Here is a 25,285-nt window from a genome sequence, read left to right on the forward strand (position 1 = left end):
GTAAAAGCAGCAGGATATATATTTTAGTTCTGCTGAGCCAAATCAGGGTGAAGAAGTGACAGCCAAAGAAAAGCTTACCACAAAACGGAGAAGTTATGACAAATCAGACTATAAGGCAAAAAGAAAGTGCAGCTTTATGGTTTCATGGACAAAATAATTTCTGTGGCTGCAATATGACGAGCTAAATAACCAGGGCTGCACATAAGTGGTCCGCAGGTGCGCATTCGCTGTCAAAATAAAAAACACGCACAAGGGTTAGCGTTAAATTTAAAAACTGTACTTTTGAGTTAAAATATATATTTATAATTTTAATAAATGACAAATTAAAAAGGCATGAACATTTTTTTTGTATCGAAAAAATATCGAACCGTGACACCAAAGTATCGAACCGAACCGAACCGTGAATTTTGTGTATCGTTGCACCCCTAATATTTTTATATATTTTATTTTATTGTTTACTCTATTTAATTTGTAAAATATGTGTATACACACACACACACACGTAGAAAAAAATTTAGTATACACATCCAGAAATGCATATACTATTATATATTGTACATATATTTATTAGTTTCAGATTTAGCCATTCTTGTATTTTGCTTGTTTACGTTATTGTATTTTGCACAACTCTGTTGCTTGTGAAGCTCGCACACAAGAATTTTACTCACATGTACTGTACCAATGTACCTGCACATGTGATGTGACAATAAAAGTGATTTGATTTGATTTGATTTGAAATAATACAGAGAAAAATCCTAACAATCTGAGGAGACAAGAGAAAAGATACACTGTGGAAGAGAGACACAGATTAATAATAGCTAATGATTAAATTCAAATTAACAGTTGGTAAATAACGAAGAAATGCTCAGTCCATCCTGGTAACCCCGCAGCAGCCTAGGCCTACTGCAGCATAACTAAGGGAGGATTCAGGGTCACCCAATTCAGTGTCTGTCTCCCGAATCCAAAGTAGGAGTTGGCTGAGGAATAATTCTTTGGAGGATAAACTTGTGGTTAGCAGGAGCCTAGTAAACATAGCACAGAGAGAAGCTTTTTCTGAAGCATCCGAAAAACTGTTTTAGGAGGTACTTGAGGTTCTTTTGTTTTTCATAGAGAGGGTGTACTAGGAACCAAGAGAGATACTAATACCTCACAATAAGGCTGATAAATAGTACAGAAATTACAATAGACACACCAAAGCTGAACTGATTTTTAAATGAGTTAACTTTACAATCTGTTTTCAGATTGTTCTTCAATCTTCTGAAAAAGGCACTAATAGGTTTGCTACAGTTGCAAACTTGCAAAATATGGTGGTAGTAATCTAATACATTTTCGTTTATTATTATTTTTTCTTTCAAATAATGTAAGTCATCATTTTTAAGCAAGGGATTATGTAGTGTAAGCTAATATTTATCAAACGTTGACTAAGGTAAAAATGTTCCTAAATATAATTGTGCAGCAGCTGCTTATCTTTATAGTTATTATGTTTTTCTTCTGAAGGTGGCAGAAGAACTCATGACAATAGCATACGAGAATGGAATCAACTTGTTTGACACAGCTGAAGTCTATAACTCTGGAAAGTAAGTATTACTATATTTCAATTTGTTTGAATAAAAAGTGACTGGACAAATGTTTTGTTTATGCAAAGTTACATACATGCATCCAAGTAGTTGTATTGCATTGGATGCTGCCTAGTTATTTTAGAGATATGAGACAGAACAACTAACTTTGCAAGACAGTAACTGTAGGTTTGAACTACTGATCCATCAGTTCATTCATTTCCTTAAGGGTTAGGATTAATTCAAGGTCACAGGGGGACTGGAGCCTAGCTGGATGTCATTAGGGCAAAAGAATAACTTTTTGGTGTATAACATTTATTAATTTAATTGAGTTTTTTTTAATAGCCACATTTTAAAAAATCTCTCTCTCTCTCTTTCATTAATTCTTTTCCAAGAGCTGAAGCTGTCTTGGGAAGTATCCTAAAAAAGAAAGGATGGAGGTAGAGTTCTTCTGGGCCTTGTTTGTGATTGCTTGCAATTTGTGATATTAAAAGTAGATTTACATTATTACTTTGAAATGTGTACCCATCTTTTGGGATTTTTTTTTGTTTTCAGATGATTGGATAGCACTCTATTACAGCTCAGTAATAATATGGTAGTAGTGGAATACCAAGGGGGCAATAATAAGGTAATAATTTGGAAATTTCCAAGTTACTACTACTACTCAGTTACCAGAAAAAGGAGTTGGTAATAGGGAGCTGGTAATAATCTCATTATTCAATAGTAAGTTAATTTTGGCTGATGTTTTAGCATAATATCATAGTTTTACCATTTGATAATTCTTTATATAATCCTAACTTGGGTTTCCAGCATTCAACTTTTCTTAAAAATAATAATAGATTAAATATAGTGTTCAATGTTCTGGCTTATTAAAAGGAAACATGTATGGAAATTTCTGTGTAATAAGCATGAATCAGGGCAGCAAAATACAAAGTTGCCTGTTTCCATTTATTATCTTGTCAGTCACTGATTAAACGGGTGAACAGGAAAAAAAAAAAAAAAGTAAAATCCAAAAGCTAGTGGTAAAAATATCAATGCACCCATCCATCTTCATCCGCTTTATCCGAGGCTGGGTCGCGGGGGCAGCAGCCTAAGCAGAGAGGCCCAGACCTCCCTCTCCCCAGCCACCTCCTCCAGCTTATCTGGGGGAACACCCAGGCGCTCCCAGGCCAGCCGAGAGATATAATCTTTCCAGTGTGTCCTGGGACCTCCTCCAGCTTATCCAGGGGAACACCAAGGCGTTCCCAGGCCGAGAGATATAATCTCTCCAGCGTGTCCTGGGTCTGCCCCGGGGCCTCCTCCCAATGCACGTTATGCGATTATTGATTACAATATACATTTTATTTTACAATGTTCATTTATTATAAATAGTATTTCAAAAACCTTCAAGAATAATACATATGAATACATATGTAGATATATCTCAGAAGTAAACTGAATAAAAATTCTTGCAAGGGAGCAAAAGCACCAAATACAAGGTTTCATGCAAGTGCTCAAAGGGGGAAGGTACCAGTGAGCTTTTTATTACATTTTATCACTTCCACCCTCCTTTGCCTTAAAACTGTCACACAGTACCATTTTTCCTTCTATGGGCTTCTCACAAGAACAGTTATGAGTGTGTGTACTTTAACGAGCATATATTACCTTTTTTTTGCAACCTGGGCATTCTTCCAGGCACTAAGTGTACTGAGTGTGTCCTTGAAGGCACTCAGTACACTTGTGCCAAATAAAGGTTATTTCCTATTTCAATACTTTCTTTTTCTTTTTCACAGAGTTAAAAAACAGACAATCAATCAAAAGACACTACAGGCAACACTGCGCGTTATGATTCGGACTTGTTAACAGTTCCCTGTTCATATTTTCTTTCTAATACAGTTCAGTGTTATGTGAGTAACAGCTCACACAAATTTTGTCAAATCGCATGCCAAAACATTTGGGGGTTATATTTGACAGCAATTTCACCTTTGAAAAAAAAATTAGCTCAGTCGTACAGCGGTCCTTCTTCAAACTGAGGCTTTTATCTAAGGTGAGATCATTTTCATCTTTTAAAAACTTAGAACGGGCGATTCATGCTTTTATTATATCCCAGCTGGACTACTGTAACTCCTTATACTGTAGTCAGACCTGCCTGGCAAGGCTGCAGTTGGTCCAGAATGCTGCAGCTCGTCTTCTGACACGTACTAAAGGATGTGAACACATTTCCCCAGTGCTCGCCTCTCTTCATTGGCTCCCTGTCCGCTTCAGAATTAACTTTAAAAATTTATTGTTGACCTACAAAGCCCTGAATGGACATCCTCCTGTGTATTTGTCTGAGGTCTTGCAGACTTATACCCCCTTTAGATCTCTTAGATCAAGTGATCTTTTGCTTTTAGCTGTATCAAGGTTGAGGCTGGTTCATAGAGGTGATCGAGCATTTGCAGTCGTAGCGCCTAAGCTGTGGAATAATTTACCCCTATACATCAGACAGGCTCCCACTGTCAATCTTTTTAAATCTTATCTTAAAACGCATTTTTATTTATTGGCTTTTAATACAGCATGAGAGTTATTTGTTATTTTATTAGGTATGTTGTATTGCTGTACAGTTTTTTTATTATGTATGTTGTATTCTTGTACAGCACTTTGGTCAACGCTCCTGTTGTAATTAAATGTGCTATATAAATAATTAAACCATTAACCATTAAACCATTAGTACATTGCATAATATATTTTTCCCATAAATATATAAATATAAAATATAATAAAATGGCCAAAGAAAATCAAATACTAAATACATGAAAATACTAAAACTGAAAACATGTGTGGTGTGGGGTGAAATTATTGTAAAGAATGTAAGGCTTTTATATCCTTTAACAAATCACTATGGGCTCCATTTCTGTCTTTACAGAAATGTTTACCCAGTCAGGAATTCCATTCAATAAAGTGTAACATCTCTCTCAGTAATTTCAAATTGATGTTAACTCTAAAATGGTATACCTCTCACTTAAAGATCCTCCAGGCTATCTGCTTCTGTTCTGAGTGAACAACCTCAAGAAAATGACTCGGATGTGTACATACCCATGTCTCATAATCAGCCACTGGTCTGTAAATGTTTTTTCCTTTACTGTTGAGATGTGCAGCAGAGATACTCTGCCACTGTGGAGTAGAGTCTTTCTGGTTTCTGAGCAGACCACCTGCGATCCATCAGCCACAGTTCAAAAGGAACAGCGTTGCCATTCAGATGTGATCAGATTATCAGCTTAGTGTGATAAACAGGTCGGCTATTTGTGCTCTTCCCTCATGTGCTAACTTCTTATTCTTTTGGCAAGTAGAGAGGTGAGTATTTCCATGGTCACCTGCCTACGCGCTTTCTGGTGGCTCCCATGAATCCTTTTTATACTCACCTGCCTGCTCGACGCCTTCTTGCTCCCTCGGACCTCTGTCAAACTCTTCTGTCTGCCCACTCTTCTTTGGCTTCTACAACCTACCTTGAACCAGTCACACTTTTGGCCTTTCCCCAAGGCATCTCAATAATTTCCTACTTCAAGTAAGCCAAGACTCTGAGCTCTTTAGCATACTAGTTGGAGCTCAACACATTCTCATCACTTAACACTTTTATTGAGTTTATTGATACTAAGGTTTCTTCTCTTTCCTCCACAGATGAGACAGTCATGGCCTCCCCCATGGCAGCTCCATATGCGGACAGCAACATTGGTTACACCAGCTATCCATCTGGTGGCATTAGAAGCAATTTGTCATAAGAAGCAGAGCTGACCAATGGAAAACACACCCCTTGGTCACTTCAAGTACCTAGTACCTAGTTATGCCACTCACTCGCACAATATATTCCACAAACTTGTTAATGATGCTTTAAGGGATTTCCTGAATGTGTTCATGTCTTTAGATCAGGGGTGTCCAAACTTTTTTCACTGAGGGCCACATACATAAAAATATAGGAGGGCCTGGGCTGGGCCACTTACTAGAAATTAGATAATAATTAATAATTAAAAAGTTAGAAAAATCAATTAAAAGTAGTCAAATATGTTATATTGTTGGATATAATTAAAGAAAAAACTGCCTTCATCACAGCTTTCCATAAATGGATCTTTATTGATTTATTCAGAAAAAGCTTTGGTAGTTCATTCTCACAACAGCAGCCTCAGATTTCTTCTTAGACAGAATTTACAATACAGAGAAAAAACAATAACGGGTAAATTTCAAGCCTGTTATTTGAATTATTAGGCTTAGGCAACACACCTATTAACGTTCGTATCAGCATTAGCAGACTGAACTGGACTTAATAACAGGAGTGCATATAATTTTAGTAAATTACTCTGGTTAATATCAGCTGGGCTGGGTATGAAAATCAGGCGATCCACCTGCGGTGCTGATCCGATGCCACTCGTGCCAAAAATCCGGACAAATGTCACTTGATCAAGGAGCAAATCTGCATCGGATGAGATCAGCTGACTTTGCGTGTGCAATGTGTGCTCTGTGTGTTAACAAGAAAAACGCATATAAGAAAGTGGTGTGCAAAAGCAGGGTAGAGGTCTGCATTCCCGCGGCTGTCCCGCGGGAGCCGCGGGACCCGACCAGATTTCTTGCGGCGCGGGAATAAATTTCCAAATAAAATGCGGTAGCGGTCGGTAACTCTGGTGTAATTTGAACGGGAGCGGGCGGTCTGAAAATATAGCGTGCCCGACATTTTTTCGGAACAGCATATCTGTGATTTCCTCATTCTAATTGAGCACTGGTACAGCCAGTGCTCACGCCTGTTACACGCACTGAGCGCATGGATCAGTGCTTTTTGCAGTAGGCCACAATGCTGTATTCGTTTTTATTTATTTTATTTTTGCAACACGTTTTCCATGTTAAAAGATAAATGTTGCATGTTGACAGATAAATGCATCTTGTTTAAGAAAAATAAATACAATCATTGCACAACCTGCAGTTTTATCTGTTATCTCTATTTTTTGGTGGTACCCCATTTAAATGTGAGATTTTGGAAACCAGATCTAAATTTAGCGGGAACGGTCGGGTCGGGTAGAAAATTATTCTAAGCGGGCAGCGGGTGAACAAAGACTGAATATACAGCGGGAGCGGTCGGGTGCGGTACAAAACCTTGCGGGAGCGGGCGGGAGCGGGACTAAAAAAACATTCCCGCGCAGACCTCTAAAGCAGGGTAGTGACTAGTGATGTGTCGGTCGCGAACAAAATGGCTCTTAGACACGGCTCTTTAAAGTGAACGACGGAGCCGTGTTGTTTTTTTTCTTTCTCTTAACCTCTCTCTTGCACTTTTTTTCCGCTTCACTCCGCACGCGAGCCTTGTGCTTTGCGCTGGGAAGAGGGGGGAGGGGCGGTAGTTGCACTCGCAGTAGCACAGAAACAGAGCCGGAGGGAAAGAGAGAGAAAGAGAGCCAGAGACAACAACAAGAGACAACATTGTCACATTAGAATAGTGATGGTAAATTTGATTATTTTTACTGAATTGAGTTTCAATGAGTCACTCACCAAAGTGAATCGTGTTTTTTGAATCATTTGAATCACTGAGTCAGTTGCCCAGAGAGTGCAAAAAATACATTTTCATTTAAACTTAATTTTTTTCTCTTTTCATGTATATCCTACTGCTAAGATGAGTGATTGAAAAAGAAAAACAACAATTTTTATAGAGCAAATGTATCAAATATATATTTTTATATATATTTAAATGTCCACTGAGCCAGGGGGCAGTAATGCGCCTTAACATTGGTTGCCAACCAAGAAGAAGAAGAAGCTGTGAGCCAGGAGGGAGGGCATGAGTGAGTCCTGAGTGAGTCCTGAGTGATTCGTTGCTACTGTCACTACCCGATCCGTACCGGAAACCCGATCAGTACCCCACATGCGCAAATCTTACGTCACTTCCTCTCTTTGCCAACATTGCGACATTCAATATATTTGAATGATACGGTTAGCGCCCAGTTAGCTCCTAGCATTTCTCAACAGCTCTGCCTCCTTTTCGACTGCCCGGGACATTTAAACAATGGATAATCCGTACACAAAGAAATTCATGCTTTTCTCCTCAACAGAGAGCGTCCCCCGATTGAGCAACAGCGCCGTAAAATAAGAAGAATGGCGCCTAATTACAGAGTTAATAATGCAGACTTTGTAATATCTCACGTGTAGATTCATCAACCAGATTAAGTGTTTACTGACAATTGACAGTGATAGCGCACATCATCATCACTATTCCAACAATCCTCTCCTCACAGACAAGCATAAACACACTCGACTATCGCTAAATCAGATTTAACACACGTTTGTAATGACGATAATTCAGTTTATAATAGGGTTTATTCGCTCAGTCAGCAGGTGGCGGTATCCTCGTACACTGGGGAGTAAACTGCCATTAAACGAACAGAAGAAGAAGAAAACATCTGCACATGCGCGGTACAGATCGGGTAGACCCGATTTGTACGGTCAGACTTTACACATGCGCAGTAAGGATCGGAGAGTCCTGATCCGTAACTTTCTTTTTATTTTTCGTTTTTGTCTACATTGTACTGAAATGCTTCATTATTGCAAACATTTTAAGATATACTTGTTATTCATCTTAACAGATACTCTGACCCATAACTATCGTAAAACGCTACGACCGGAAGTAGAAACCTTTCGCGCATGCGGGGTACCGATCGGGTTTCCGGTACGGATCGGGTAGTGACAGCTACGATTCAGCACAGAAAGGGAGGGGGTGAGTAACTCAAATGTGCTGTTAGCATGTTAGCTGAATGATGCTACTGTGAACCGAGGAGCTTTTAGCTGTGTCCCAAAACGTAGGCTGCATCCTTCGGAGGACCCAGCCTTCGCGATCTACGATCTACGGGCTGGGTCCTTCGAAGACCGAGAAGGCCGGAAGTGCGAGGCTTTGAGATTGGATGGTCTAGCCTTCAGATTTGCATCACTGCTGTGTCGGTGGAGTTTCATAAACTCAGCCGTCTGCTCCTTGCCATCTAAAATACAACAGGACACTGCCGTAAATTCTCGACCATCTCACACTTCTGTTTAAACAGTTTTCTGTTTGATGTTTATTCAGCTGTGTGAAAATCCCGGAGGAACCCACCCGATGGATTAATACAGTTTTATTTAATCTAATAATCTAATAACTTTGATCTCAGCCAAACCGATTTGCTCCGGAATGAATAAAACCCCGAAAAAAGCCAAACAATTACATTTTTAAGTTATCCGAGTGACTTATGTATCATGCTTAACCTGAGTAGTAGCAGCGGGGTCTGAAAACAATGAAGCCGGGTGTCCGCTGCTCTCGCCGGCTCGAGTGACCATTGAACCCCTGGCTAGCTATTGAGCGGGTGGGTAACATATGTCTCCGAAAATGTTGGCGCAGTTTTGCAAATATGCCATGTCTTGATAAACCAAGCAGAGACTTGAAGTTTACACAGCTATTTTCTCGCCTGAAAATATATTGAAAGTTTATTTTGTGACCCAGAAAGATTGGTAAGAGTAATTTTAAAACTTAGAAGCGGCCACCATTGTTGGAAACTGAAATTGGCTGGGCCGCGCTATGAATTCTGGGATATGGTGGGTCACAAAGGACACACCTGACCCATCCTTCAAATTCGGGGAAATGAAGGACGCATTTGTCAGCCGCATTTGAAGGAGTCGACGAATTGGGACAGCCTTCGTTGCCTAATCGGCAGAGGTGTGGACTCGAGTCACATGACTTGGACTCGAGTCAGACTCGAGTCATTAATTTTATGACTTTAGACTTGACTTGAAAAAATGTTCTAAGACTTGTGACTTGACTTGGACTTTTACACCAATGACTTGGGACTTGAATTGGACTTGAACCGGTTTACTTGAAAAGACTTTATATTTTACCCCAAATATAAAATTTAACATGCATATTATATAGAGATTGAAAATGTGACGTCATTCACGGGTAGAACCGCAAAGGATTCTGGGAACTCGTGGCAAGCGGTACTAGCGCACGCAGGCTTTCAATTAAAATCAGTTATACAGCGATAAAAAGAAACACAAAAATGTCAAGAAGCTGTTGTATTATTAACTGCAATAGCCGGTCGCATGACAGCCACGGGAAGCCGACGGGTAAAGACATCGGTTGTTATCGGATTACGTCGTTGAAGAGAAATTGTTCAAGCCATGTTTCCGAAGTAACAAAGAGGCGACTGGATTGCAGCCATTCAAAGACCAAATATAACGTCCCAGAACACTCCAGCTCACAGGTTAGTCTGCTCCAAGCATTTCCACAAAGGTCAGTCTGCTGTTGTAGTTAATACGTCATTTTTCTTAACATAATTGGTGATATAGGTTACAAGCAAGTCTGGCGCTGAACAGAAATTGTCGCGCTATGCTCCTTTATTTATTGTGTTTATTGTGCATAAACAGTGAATTGTCCTGACACAATATTGCGTTTCGCTTCTGTTATTATGGTACATTGACAAAAACATATACTTTTGTTCACAGGATAAAACGGTTGTTTTGTATCACTAATTGTCCAGTACGATTACAGCATACAATATTATTGTCACTGCTACATTTCTGTGATGCTACCAGAAATTATTTCCACTACTAATTAATTACCATTGAGCTCAAAGGTCCTATTAATAAACGGTTAACGAATGTGTATTTATGACGACGATTTGTGAGACTGGTAAACTTATGATACGTACGATGGTCTTTACTTTCTACACGGTGCATTTCAAGGTCCTGCACCCATCCGTCGGTAAACTGTACCTGGGCTTGTTGCAGTGACCGGAAGTTACTAAACTTCATGAGTGTATGCACTCACTCCAAGAAGCGTATAATTATAAATATGCATATAAATATGCTACGATGAGATAGCTGACTTCATCTAACTAGCAAATGTTTTCCAGGCTACGTTGGTGATGCAGTTTTTTTTTTTTATGATATTTTTAAAAAAATATCATTTATTTATGTATGATATTTTTGTCATGCGATTTTAAAGCCAGTCCTACAACCGCATCCAAGAATAACATGCAGCTTATCTCAGAACTGTCGGTGAAAATTATTCTTGGAGCTAGGTTTAATTGAGCTGCATTTTAAAGAGGTGCAATTTCACAATTTGTGTATATTTTCTAAGTTCACTATTTTGTCATGTGTTGAGAAAAACACAGATTTAAAAATTACATGGTCTAATATTTACATTTAGCATATAACTGCAACATGCTTTTTTTCGGGGGTTTTTTAAAGACTCGAAAGGACTTGAAATTCAAAATTTCAGACTTGTGACTTTACTTGGACTTTTACACCAGTGACTTGAGACTCGACTCTGACTTGCCTGACATTACTTGAGACTTGACTTGAGACTTGAGGATAAAGACTTGAGACTTACTTGAGACTTGCAAAACAATGACTTGGTCCCACCTCTGCTAATGGGCCTTCAAATGTGGCCTCCAAAGGATGCAGCCGACGTTTTGGGACACAGCTATTGTCTTGATGTGAACTTTCTACTCAGGGTTTTTTCTTTCAGTTCAGAGCAGAAATGTTTTTGTTAAGAAACTGGCTGTTGTTCTTTTTCCCACAATTTTAATTTTAAGCTAGATATATTTCTACTAATGAAATTAGTTTGCTAACCGCAACAGGGGTGAGTCAGTGAGTCAGTTGGGCTTGTGAATCATGATTCACGAGTCAGTAAAGTGATTCTCGAGCATTGAACGATTTGTTCATGATTCTCACATTACTACATTAGAAAGGTATAGTAATTATCCACAACTATTTTCAGTTGTGGATGATAAAGGATTCAGAAAGTTTATTCATGCAGGCCTATATGACAGAGAATGTGCATCTTCTTTTTGTTTTTCACATTTTAATTTATATTTAATTGTGTTGTGGTTTGCAATGTTTTGTGTTGTTTCACTTTAAATTTGTTTAAAATTTAAATAGTTTAAAGTTGAAATGTAAATAGTTGTTTTTTGTATTATATGATTTATTTATTACATCTTATGTCAAGTGAATAAATAAGTTTATTTACGGTGGCCCCTAGAGACAAAACACGTACAAACTCCGAAGCACGTACAAACTCCAAAACACATACAAACTCAGAAGCACGTAAAAACTCCAAAACACGTAAAATCTCAGAAGCGCCTACAAACTCCAAAACACGTGCAAACTCCAAAGCGCGTAAAAACTCAGAAGCGCGTACAAACTCCAAAACACAAGAGAAGTGCTCCAGGATGCTAGGGGCAGTGTTGAGCTTTTGTTACCTAGTGGCTACACAAGCCAAGAAGTACCAACGACCAGATTTGGTATGTGGTAGTAACAGGTAAATTAACTTTTTTTATTTTATTTGAATATATATGAGTGCCTGTGTATAAATACACAAACAATACAATATGCTTTCAATCGTGTAATTTATATGATCTAGGTAGCTCTGTTTTGGAAGGTTAGTTAACACTAGTAATGTGTTTTGGAGTTTGTACGTGCTTTGTCTCTAGGGCCACCGTATATATTTATATGGAAACAGATAAATAAAACCATGTTTTTTTTACATTAGTAATTTCTTTTGTGCATTATTTTATATTGTTGTTGATAATAAATTAATTAAAGCAACAAAACAACCTGAAGAGCCGGTTGGAAGCTGAAAGAGCCGGCTGTTTTTAGTGAGCCGAGCCGAAAGAGCCGGTTCTCTAAAAAGAGCTGGAATTCCCATCTCTAGTAGTGACAGAATGGATGCACATTATTGATAATTGATGCATGTGTACCAGCACATTAACACACGGGTACTGTAGAAGATATATTTTCACTCATCTAAAGTGAGCACAAGCTTTATCAGACAGTTGCAGTTTAGTGTTGGCTGACAAGTTTTCAATGCATTAGTGATGGTAAATTTGATTCTTTTTACTGAATCGAGTGTTAATGAGTCACTCACCAAAGTGAATCGGGTTTTTTGAGTCATTTGATTCACTGAGTCAGTTGACCAGAGAGTGCAAAAATTTTACATTTTCACTCAAACTTAATTTGTTTCCCCTTTCATGTAAATCCCACTGCTAAGATGAATGATTCAAAAAAACAAAACAAAACAATTTTATAGAGAAAAAAGAGCAAAAACATTTCTAAAATTAAGCAACTTCCTATCAAAATTGCTTAATAAACATTTATTTTATTTATTTGCATTTTATTAGTATTTTCGTTAAGTGTGTCAAATATATTTTCTCATCTAAATGTCCACTACGCTGTGAGCCAGGGGGCGGTAATGCGCCTTAACATTGGTGGCAAACCAAGAAGAAGAAGAAGCTGTGAGCCAGGAGGGAGGGGGTTAGTGAGTCCTGAGTGATTCGTTAGCTCGCTCTTTGATTCAGCACAGGAGGGAGGGGGTGAGTGAGTGAGTGATTCGTTCGCTCGCTCTTTGATTCAGCACAGGAGGGAGGGGGTTAGTGATTCCTGAGTGATTCTGTCGCTCGCTCTTTGATTCAGCACAGGCGGGAGGGGGTTAAGTGAGTGACTGAGTGATTCGTTCGCTCTATGATTCAGCACAGTAGGGATGGGGTGAGCGAGTCCTGAGTGATTCACTTATGATTCAGCACAGGAAGCGAGGGGGTGAGTAGCTCAAATGTGTTTTTAGCATGTTAGCAGCGCGATGCTACTCTGAACCGAGGAGCTATTTTCTTGATTTGATTTGAGCTTCTACTCAGGGTTTTTTCTTCCAGTTCAGAGCAGAAATGCTTTTGTTACGAAACTGGCTGTTGTTTTCCCCCCACAATTTTAATTATAAGCTAGATATATTTCTACTAATGGAATTAGTTTGCTAACAGCAACAGGGATGAGTCAGTGAGTCAGTTGGGCTTGTGAATCATGATTCACGAGTCAGTAAAGTGATTCTCGAGTACTGAACGATTTGTTCACGAATCGAACATCACTACAATGCATCGCACAACTGTATTACTGGACATGCTGACGTTGTTGAGGTCCTGCACTTTTTCCGGGCACATTATGTCGGCGACTTTAAAGAAGCAGCGTTTTATGAGGTCTCCATCTGAAAAAGGCTTGCCATGTCTTGCGATGAGTTGGGTGACCTCATAGCTGGCTGTAGCCTTTTCCTGGACTTTCTGAGCACGAAAAAAAAATACTGTTGCTGACCCTGCAGGAGAGCTACCATTTGCTTTAATTTCTGCTCTCACTCAGCACCAGTGTAGTATGCATAGGCCTGATGTTTGGTTTCATAATGACGTCGTACATTATACTCTTTCATAACTACCACAGTTTCAGTGCAGATCAAACAGACACACGTCCCCTTGAATTCTTTAAAGAAATATTCACTCTCCCACCATGTCTTTAATTTTCTGCACTCACTTTCTACCTTTCGCTTCTTTGGTTCTGCCATGTTCAGTAACTTGGGGTAAATTTCTCGTGTGATTGTCCTTTTTGGTGGAGTAACTGCCTTCATCAACAGTAGCTCCCCCTGGTGTTAAAACTAAGAAGTGCAATACACTCAAGCAAAAGTTGAAGTGCAGGCCATACTCTATTCTATTTAGAAAATTTCTTACAGGCCAATTAAAAATAGACCGCGGGCCGCAGTTTGACCACAAGAGTTGCTTGTGGTTAAACTAGCAGTGGAAGAGTGGTGTCATTGGTTGGAAGGAGCCAAAATCTTATTAGTAGTAGGACAGATCTTAAAACCCCCTCTTATCTTAAGATTGCCAAACACTTAAAATCCTGTGAGGTTCAATGTTCATTGTTTTTCAGTTGTATCAAAGTCTCTTTTTCATAATACCCATGGCGTTGTTTTTGTGCCACTATTCTGCCAAAAATTTGTTTTGTACTGTTCAGTCTATACTGCTGCTCATTCCTGCCACTGTGCTATATCCCATTTGCCCCCCCCCCTCGCATTCCTATTTAAGATTTTCTTTATTTAATCACTAGTGTGTACATATATTTATATATACATATATATATCTAGTCTGTTAACTGTTAATCTTTTTTCTTTTACTATATTTTATTAATATTTTGCTCTTTACTATTTTTTCTACTGTACCATTCTGCTGAGTGACTGTCTTCTGCTCGTCAAATACATTTCATTACGATTTTGACCCTGTACTAAATTGCATATGACAAATAAAACTGAAAACATATATACTAACAAGACAGTGTACATCACTGTCACAATAGCATTTCTTTTCATTGAAAGGCTTTATGTTTTTCCTATAAAACCGGGTGGGCCGGTCTGTAGTCAAAATTAGAGATGGACCGATCCGATATTACGTATCGGTATCGGTCCGATACTGACCTAAATTACTGGATCGGATATCGGAGAAAAATAAAAAATGTAATCCGATCCATTAAATATCACGAAAGCACCTCACAAAACTTGCAACACGCCGTAACTCACCTCAGAACGTTAGCACGTCGGAGCAGTGTGCATCACGTGATAGAGCGGCTGTGGCATGCAGGACCTGTCGATGGTCTGGATAGCATGTGGAGCTTCGCTAGCAACCCGGCATTTCATCTCCGACAAAGTTATCCCCGAGAGAAGTAAAGCAAGTGTGTAAGTCCATCTCTGAATGTAAAGCATTCCTGCGTTAAGCTTAACAAGCGACTGCCTCTTCTTGCTGCTACTTCAATCATGAAACTGCTTATAATGATCAGGTGATCGGCTTTTCTGTCGCGAGTCCGTCTGTCTTGTTTGTTTTTGGCCCACTTTGCACCAGAAAGAGGAAACCAGCGGCTGAACAACAGCAGCATGTTTAAGCTTGATAAGCTGTTGTTAGAATGTATTTAATATTACTTTCTACTCGAGGATCTTTTTCTACGTAGCTGACGGCTGGTAACTGAGCAGGGGCGGATCTAGCAAAGTTTAGCCAGGGGGGCCGATAGGGCATTAACAGGGAAAAGGGGGCACAAAGACATACTTTTCTTTCTTATTCTCATTTAAAATGTCTAATAAATAAAAGCTTTTAATAAATAATTATCTGACACCCAAAGTTTTAATTTGATGTAAAATGAATAGAAGTCCATTACTGTATATAGTGACTATTAAGTCTAATATATATACCCTAGCAAGCTATAGCACTTTTTCCTTTGGGAAGGTACCATCTGTGCAGTCTGCAATTTTGTTGAAGAAAGATGTTGAATCTATTTAATATTTCTTGAAAAATAATTGATTTCTGTGCATTTTTTTTTCACACTGCATCAAATTAAGGTTGATTACGTCGATTAAGCATCATAAGGTGGAGCGTGAGGGGTGGTTCCCTATTTTTTATTTATTTATTTTTGTTGCTGGGAGTTGGAACCCTATTAGTTAGGTTGCTTAATATTTACGCTAAGTACTCTTTAAAATACCAGAATAGGGAGGATGGTGCAGGTTTAAGTTTATTAGATTGATCAGTATTGCTGAACTATGAAACTTTTTTTTTTGCATACAGGTATAACAGAATAGCTTTAGTGTAGTTGTTGTTTTAAACTTGAGTATGAACTTATACAAAATGCAGCAAGATATTTAAAAAAAAAAGATTTGTTGATTAAAAAACACTATATCGGATTCATATTGGTATCGGCAGATATCCAAATTTATGATATCGGTATCGGACATAAAAAAGTGGTATCGTGCCATCTCTAGTCAAAATACCCGGGCCGATTTTTTGTCCCAGTCCAGTCCTGTCAGCCGGTGATCGGCTGTGATCAGCTGATCACGAGGCCGGGGTTAAAAGAGAGACGCCACCCACCTGTTCGCCGCTCAGACATCAGTCTCTTCGTGTCAGGAGCTCCGAAACTCTGCCGACGTCAGTCTCCGCCTGATTCAGCAACCGTGAGTGACAATCCCTTTCAATCCTTTTTCTCTTCCCGGCTCCGCTCGCTCTCTGTCTGTAACGACAGTTCCGAAGCCACGCTTCGTGCACTGATCATTACTAGAATAACTGCGTGTCTGCTCCAAACCCACCGCTAGCCTTCGCCGCGCTTGGGTCTAGCCAGCACGCCACACGGGCACGCCGAATTACTGTGTGTGATCCGCCCGCCCGTGACAAGTCCTGGCTGACCAGGTGGCCAAGGCGTGGACTCCCAGCATAATGAATTAATTAAATACACCATTAAATAATTAATTAAATATGTCAATATTTAATTAACTAAATGTGCCATAAATATTAAATAATTATTTCCAAATTTTAATTAATATTTGATGGTGTATTTAATTAATTTATTATGTCAGTCCTGGGGTTCCATAGTCTTTTGCTACTGGGGTTAAACATGATATATAAATCACTTAGATAACTTCTAAATGTTAATTTCAGTTAATTTCAGGTTTATTTCAGTGTTTGATATTCCTGAGTAAATGGGTTTGGCTGAGATTAAATTTTAACTTCATAACTGGACCGTTTTATTTAATACTGAAGTCTTACTTGGAGAGCTGTCAGTCTATTTTTAATTTCACCCGTCATATTATGAAAATGTTTCCTCCTGAATGTAAATATTATTTTATGTTAGATTTAACTCAGAGTCAGCTGTTTAAATGAGAACAGAACAGGGGATATGACGTGAAAATATCTTAAAATTTATTTTGTGATCCACTGCCTCGTTTGAGTTTTGGACGAAATGCAGTCTGGGATATTTGCCTGGCTGTGGCTACAGTAGCTAACAAGCTGATTGGAGACCAAAACAGCCAATCAGATTTTTTTGCATCCAAGTCTGTGATTGGTTGGCTTTTTGGCAACAATATAACGGTGTACAGAAAGAGTTGAACGCGCAGGGGCAGAAATGTTGAGAGCGCGAGTGACACACTGCAAGCAGGTCCGCAGAGATCTGCGCAAGAGCAAATGCAAAAGATCTGAGTGAGAGGGGCTGCTATTGTGTGTGTATATGGATAATAGCAAATTGGGATGCAACGATACCAATTTTTTCAAACCGATACGATACCGATACTTGGATCTGAGTACTTGCCGATACAGAGTACAAAAACCAATACTTCTACCACACACACACACACACACACACAAATGCAATGAATTGGAAGACAGGTTTTATTTTATTCTCTGCTGATAATCAATAATATCTTAATAAAAAATGACCACAAAAAATTTTCAAGTGAAAAATAAGCACTTCTGTTAAATTATTGCAGAGTCTCCACATTGTAATTTAACAAAATATCACTGAACTATTGGCACTGTCTCGAGCTTTCGGAATAATAAATAAACACTTCTGTTTGGAATAAAATAAATACAAATTAGGTTTGAGAATAAAATAAACTTTTCAATTGTTGCAGAGTGTCCATATTGTAAACAAACAAACAAAATAACGAAAGTATTTGGCATTAACGAACGAACTCCCCATCTGCCCGTGGATCATCAGTCCACTTTGCCGTTATACCAAGGACTGACATCGTGCGCACACTACTTGTCTTTACCTCTTTAGAAAGTTTTGGCACCATTATCTCCCTGATGTGTGGGTGGCTGGGAATTTCATATCGCGGCTCAAGTATGCTGAGAAGAATCCTATGTTTTCCACGACTGGCATTGGCTGGTCATCCAGAGCGATAAAATGAGTCAGAGCCTCTGTTATTTTAACTGCCCGTGGATTTTCTCTGGACATTTTTCATCGCTTTTCCAAAACCTGAGTTAAAGTTGGCTGTTCTGTCCACACTGCTGACATTTTGTTTAGCCTAGCTACAGCATCCTCCAGTTTCTCTTTTTTTATCTGGAGCAGCCAGTCTGACTCGTCTAACCCTGTGCCTGTTTAGCACGGGATGTCCCCCTAGTGGCCAATCTAAAAAACTACAACAAAAATGACAAGCCACCCTCTGATTACCGTATTTTCACGACCATAAGACGCACTGTACTAAAAGGCGCAGTCTCAGTTATGTGTGCCATTACTGTATTTAACACACACATAAGGCGCACTGGATCATAGGGCGCATACAAGTACCGTATGCGTATTTAAAAATAAAGCGGGAGCAAACCTGAGTTCGGTACCTTACTCACATTTTTATTACCAGTAATCGTCATCATCAACAACATACAAGCATACAAGTGTGCATATTTAAAAATAAAGCAGGAGCAAAACAAAGTTTGGTACTCACATTTTTATCATCAATCAAACCCATCGAAGTCCTCATCCTCTGTGTCTGAATTGAACAGCTGCGCTAAATCTCCATCAAACATGCCAGGTTCACTTTCTTCACTGTCAGAGTCACTTTCCGTGCCGTGCGGCTCCTCGGAAATGATGCCGGCTTTTGCGAAAGCTCGAACAACAGTGCCAGCAGACATGTTAGCCCAAGCATCTACAATCCATTGGCAAATTGTGGCGTAACTCGCCCTGCGCTGCCTTCCACTCTTGGTGAAACTGTGGTCTCCATCGGTCATCCATCGCTCCCAGGCCGCTCGCAGCCTTACTTTGAACGGGCGGTTCACACCGATGTCCAGCGGTTGGAGTTCCTTTGTCAGGCCTCCCGGAATGACAGCAAGCTCACAGTTCATTTGTTTCACTAGTTTTTTCACATCGGCTGTGAGATGGGCACGCATAGAGTCACAGATTAAGAGCGATGGTGATGCGTGGAAAAAACCACCTGGTCTCCTTACATACACCTCCCTCAGCCACTCTTTCATCATTTCCTCATCCATCCAGCCCTTTTCATTTGCCTTAATGATGATTCCTGCTGGAAACTTCTCTTTAGGCAAAGTCTTTCGCTTAAAAATCACCATAGGCGGCAGTTTCTGTCCATTAGCATGGCAGCCAAGCACAACAGTAAAAGAAGACTTTTCATACCCCGTTGTGCGTATCGCTACCGTGCTGGTCCCCTTCTTCTCCACAGTGTGACTCACCGGGATGTCAAAAGTGAGCGGGACCTCGTCCATGTTTGTGATGTGGCTGGGCTGGATGTTTTTGTCGCCGATGTGTTTGCTGCAGTAGGAGCGGAAGATGGCCAGCTTTTCATTATAATCCGCTGGAAGTTGCTGCGCTACCGTAGTCCTGGTCCGGATGGAAAAATGGCACCGTTTCATAAAATGAAAGCACCAAGACGGACCTCCTTGGAAATGTTCAATGTTCATCTCTTCAGCTAGTGAAACTGCATTTAGCCGAATGGTGACCGTCGAAACGCTTCTCCCACTCGTTCTTTGCTCAATGATCCACCGCTCGAGTCTTTCCTCCAACTCGGGCCACCTCGCCTTATGTCCGCGGAAACTCAGCTGCGTTTTCTTGACCTACCGGAGCTTGTTTTCTAGCTTCCTCCATTCCTCCAATCATCGATTCGTTAATCTTAAATTCTCTTGCCGCTGCTCGATTTCCATGTTCCTCCGCGTAGCTGATGGCCTTCAGTTTAAACTGTGCTTCGTAAGCGTGTCTCTTTGCCATTTTCAGGGTTGTTAAAACAACGATGTCCTGCATAATGCACATACCTGTTCTTTTATACAGGTATGTGTGATAAAGTCAACGCATACACTTCACCCTTTAGCGTTCTCATGGTGTTTTCTACTACGTCCTCATTACAACACACAGGGCGCACTGCGCTATAGGGCGCGCCGTACTTTTTGAAGAAAATCTAAGACTTTTAAGTGCGCCTTATGGTTGTGAAAATACGGTAATGAAATAAGTTAGTATCGGTTCATGATATCGGTTAACTTTTACGAGTATGAGTACACACACATTTTACAGTATCGGCCCCGATATCAGTATCGGTATCGGTGCATCCCTAATAGCAAACAGTGAAATACATTTTTGCACACAGCAATGAATTTTGTTCACCCAAATTTAGCTTTTCTTCACTCAAAATAAAATTCTCCTCAAGATGCAACACTTGTACTTGCAAAATTCTTTTGACGTGCGCTCAGAATAGTGGCACGAAAATATCGCTATAAATACTCACCTTAAAGCAGATCACTCTTAAGCTGTAGAGGAAATGGTGTCTCGCTAATTTTGAAGCTCATCATTTAACCTGAAAAAATTGTTTTCAGAAAAATAAATTTGATAAAAAATTATTCCTAACCATCTCATAGGTGTAAAATTATGTATAGCTACTTTTAATATCACTGATATTTATTTTGACTCTTTTTTCCAATTGATCTTTCTGTAATTGCTTCCTCAAACCATGAACATGTCTTTTAGACCCTTCCTACAAGACTGCTCAAAGAAGAACTACCATTATTAATGTGTCGATCTAAATATGACCAATCTATCTCTATTATTGGTCTCTTGTACCACAAGTGTTCGCAATACCACCACTACTTAGAAAGAACTTGACTATACTACTTTGTTACAGGGATTAGAGCACTTGGTAGGTAATAAAGGTACTGAGCTCCAGTGGTTTGAAACATATCTGTCTAGCAGACTCCATTTTGTTCATGTAATTTGGGAGTCCTCTTCATACACTAAGATTAATATAGGAATTCCACAGGGTACCATGCTAGAACCAACTATTTTTATATACATGCTTCCTTTAGGCAGTATAATTAGAAGGCAAATCATACATTTTGACTGTTATGCAGATGGTATTAAACCATGAAGCCAGATAACACACACCAGTTTGGTAAAGAAAAGTCTTAAAGACACAGAGAGCCCTTTTCTGTGGAACCAGCTTACAGTTTGGATTCGGGAAACACATTCTACTTTCAAGATCAGGCTTAAAACTTTTCTTTTTGTATGGTTAGGGCTGGATCAGGTGTCCCTGAAATTGTCTTAAAATACAATAGGCCCAGGCTGCTGGAGGTTTCCCATGATGCGCTGAGTTTCTTCTTCCATCACCTTTTTCACTGTGTGTTTATACACCACGATGCATTTAATTATTACCTATTCATCATCTCTGGCTCTCTTCTATAGTGTGTCTTTGTCCCTACCCCAACCAGTTGCCGCAGATGACACATACTGAAAAAAAAGTAAAATTTTGAAACAAGGACAATGTTAAAGAAAGCATGATTTGGACAACCTTTGATCAAATTTCATAGATATTGATGTATTTTTGTATGCACCATTATAATTGGTTTATAAAGTAAGATAATTAATCCTTATTTTTCCTTTTCTGCGTAAATTAATATAATTGAAACACATTGGAATATTCACTTAATTTCATTATTAATTAGTAATAATGTCATAAAATATTCTTAAAAACAGAAATGCACAGAAAATTTCATATAGAGAAAACTTGTTAAACCTTTATGGTCCTAATTAATTAATTAATTAATCAGTTAATTAAAAAAAAAACTTCAGGTTACCTACATATTAGTTGTAGTGACAACAGACTGACTAAAAGTCTGTACACAAAGTTAATGTTAAGAATTTCAGTTTTGTTTTGATTGGTTGGAGGATTTGTATAAAACTTATAAAAGTCACAATTAGTTAATTCCTAAGTATTCCTTATTCCTTCTTATTCTTCTGTTCCCACAATTCATTTTAAACGGGTGTAGCCTGGAAGTGTGAAATTCACTGAGGGGTGAATAACTGTAATCTGACTAGTCCACACCTGCAACCACCTCACCCAAACTGCTGGTGCTTAATTTTTAGGTGAATACTTTAAATAACATTAGCCACATTATATAAGTGTTATTTTACAGTCTAGCTAACCATAGCTACCAATACCAAATATATTTATGATGCTACATCTGTAGCATTGTGCTGTGTGATCAAACTGCTTATTTCAGAGTGGCCTTTTGTTGTGGTTAGTCTAAGGCCCACCTGTGCAATATTCATTCTGTCTAATCAGCACCTTGACATGCCACACCTGTGAGGTCGGATGGACTAACACAGATCTAGACAGATTTGTGAACAATATTTGAGAGTAATGGGTCTTTTGTGTATGAAGAAAATGTTTCAGGTCTTTGAGTTCAGGTCTTGAAAAACAAAAGTGTTTAGTTTTTATATTTTTGTTCAGTGTACATACCCAGAATAAAGAAAGGTCATTCATTTCTTTTTGGGGCAAAAAAGTGGTCTGGTGATTAGCAGCATGGCAATGATTTCCAGGGTGTACCAATGACAGCTGGGACGATAAACCTCTCTTGTCCCACATAACCTTGAATTGCAGGGGAAAGAATATGTATGGCATATTTTTGCTTACTGGGCATTTAAAGTATGAATTCAATTAAGATTTTTTTTTAGATATAAAATATGCTGTGATAGAAGATCCCCTACACTCCAATGACAACACTTATGTATTTATATGTATAATTCCGTTCAGCTTTTCAAAGACAGTTTTAAGTAGACCTCTTTCTCATATATATAATAATATCAGCCATGATAAAATAAATCTGGTATTTTCTGGCTAGCTTTTGATTTCTTTATACATGTTTAAGATTTTTGCATTCAAACGGGTAGTTTAGGATTTTGTTAAACACCTGTTTCAATTTCAATTAAAAAAAATTCCTTTAAGCAAAGCGGAACTTAAGGTAGGATTAACAGCATTTTCACATGTAATATTATCTCGATATGCTAAAACATCAGCCATTATTCTTATCTTATTTTTTATGACGTTATTACCATTTGAAGCCTGTCTAAAACAAACAAAAAAAAAAAATTTAAAAATTCAAATACACAGAAACACACAGAAAAACACAAGTTATTATATTGTTAGCATGGTATCAGGCTACTATTACTAATTGGTTTTGCTTCATGGGCATATCTTTAATCCACATCATTACCCTTGGTTTTGGCCCCCTTTTTTATCCAATTACATATATTTTAGTGTAATATTGCTCAGCTGTAACTATTATGCCACCATTGTAGTACTTGGAAATTAACTGGATACTACTCTGATATAATTAAGTTGTAATAACTTGCAAACATCCACATTATTACCTTCTTATTTCCACCTTGTTACCACTCCATTTTTACACAGCTGTATTAGAAAGTGCTACTGATCACGGTCCAGTGCACTCTGTTGCATTTGTTTTAGTTGCACTGGTATTTAGTGTTATCACTGGTACATATTCTTCCAAACACCTGGACAATAAACTCTCGTATACACAGGTCATCTGTGGGAACAAAGTAGAATGGGATTTGAAGGAGCAGGAAGGATAACCTAAACATAACCTAAACATATACTGTAGGTAACTGTATGAAAATGACTAGTGTTGAAGTGGTTTATTGAAAAATTAAAATATAGAACCTTACAGACAGGAAGACCGCTTATGAGACAGAACAAAAAAGGTGTCACGGTTCTGGGTCCGTTGGACCCAGTATTTTGAGTTTATTGTGTTTTGATTTAAGTTTGCATCAGGGATTGTGTTCTTGTTCTCTTGTCGTGTTATGGTAATGTTTATGTCTATTATTAGAGTTCCATGTTTCTGTTTATGTGGGTTTAGTTTCATATGTCATTTCAAGTCTGTCTCTGTCTAGTCTGTCTTAGTAAAGTGTGTTTTGTTTCCTGTTTTATTGTGAAGGTCTGCGTCTCATGTGAGTGTGTTCAGTTTTACCTTTGTCTCGTCTTGTTGATTATTCCCAGCTGTGTCCACCACCTGTGTGTAATTCCCCTGTGGTTCTCTGTGTATTTAAGTCATGTCTTCCGTCATTGTTGTTGCTGGTCCGTCTGTGTTTCCACCCTGCCTCATCTGTGTGTTTCCCTGCAGTCAACCATCATCTGTTTCCGCCCGCTCTCATTCAGGTTTGTGCTTTGTAGTTTTAGTTGTTTCCCAGTATAGTTTAGTTCTCCGTGTTGCCGTTTGCCTCTCCTTTTGTGTTCAATAAATCACCTTTTACACCTTCACGACTGCCTGCGTGTGGATCCTCCTTTTCCTCCTCCACACGGCTCCTCTCACTCGCGGTGACAGTACGGACCAGCCAGATATGGATCCAGCGGCAGTCACCCCACCCAGGGAGCTTCAGGAGGCCGTTATCCGCTCCGCCTCTAAGTTGGTTTACCGGCTGCTTGAGCATGAGGGAGGGGCGCCTCTTCACTCCGTGGAAGCCGATCTACAACACCTCCTTACCTGTTATCCCTGGCTACTGGACTCTTTGCATCCGCTCGTGCAGGATTACGTTCTCCACGAACTTCACCTCCATCCTCCAGCCGCTACCGCTTCCCAACCCAGCCGGGCGGTGAAGGTTTTTCCCGGCCCGCCGGAGGTTTTTCCCGGCCCGCCGGAGGTTTTTCCCGGCCCGCCGGAGGTTTTTCCCGGCCCGCCGGAGGTTTTTCCCGGCCCGCCGGAGGTTTTGCCCGGCCCGCCGGAGGTTTTGCCCAGGAGGAAGCGACGATCACGCCGCCGGCGCGTCACCCCACAGCCGGAGATTAGGACTCCTGAGTTGCCAGCTGTGGTGAGTGGAAAAGACACACTGTCTTTTTCGCCAGATCTTGTGACTGTTTATACCGGGGCTGGGTTTGTTGAGTTAGCTTCCCAGCCAGAAGCTCAGTTAGCTGCCCAGCCGTCACCTCCATCGCATTCAGCCTCACTACCCATAGCCCAGTTACAGTCTCAGCCAGACTTAGTAGACACTATGTTACAATCCATAGCCCAGTCAATAGCTCAGTTGGTATTAGACTCATCAGCCTTATTATCAGCTCAGCCACCTATTCAGCCATCATCTTCACCAACTCCTCCTGCACAACAAGTTAAGTCCATTCAACCCGAAAAGAACTGTTTTTCATCTGTTCATTACAAGCAGGGAACACACTCCACCACAACATCTGCTGGTTCTCTTACGCTGGCCATGTCAGAGACAGTTGCTCCCTCTAGGGCCTCCCCAGAGGCTGGGTGTCAGTCACCAGCCAACTCTGAACCCCTAGAGGTCAAGACGCCAGTGCCAGCAGCCTCACCGGAGAACTCACCTGACCAGTCTCAGCTCTCAGCACCCCCTGAGAGTTCAAGTGAGTT

General features: G+C 39.6%; 1 protein-coding gene across 2 annotated transcripts in view; it reads left to right on the top strand.

Annotated features, from left to right (window-relative positions):
- The window catches only part of LOC113013133 (voltage-gated potassium channel subunit beta-2-like), a 250,829-nt gene that overhangs the window by 59,046 nt on the left and 166,498 nt on the right, over positions 1–25,285 (top strand). For both annotated transcript variants that reach the window (XM_026153785.1, XM_026153786.1), the window contains exons 5-6: positions 1,498–1,577; positions 1,952–1,996. In XM_026153785.1, coding sequence (XP_026009570.1) covers positions 1,498–1,577; positions 1,952–1,996 — 125 coding nt within the window. The remainder of the gene's footprint in view (positions 1–1,497; positions 1,578–1,951; positions 1,997–25,285) is intronic.

This window comes from Astatotilapia calliptera, chromosome 20, assembly GCF_900246225.1.
Source record: "Astatotilapia calliptera chromosome 20, fAstCal1.2, whole genome shotgun sequence".
In the NCBI taxonomy this organism is placed as follows: Eukaryota; Metazoa; Chordata; class Actinopteri; order Cichliformes; family Cichlidae; genus Astatotilapia; species Astatotilapia calliptera.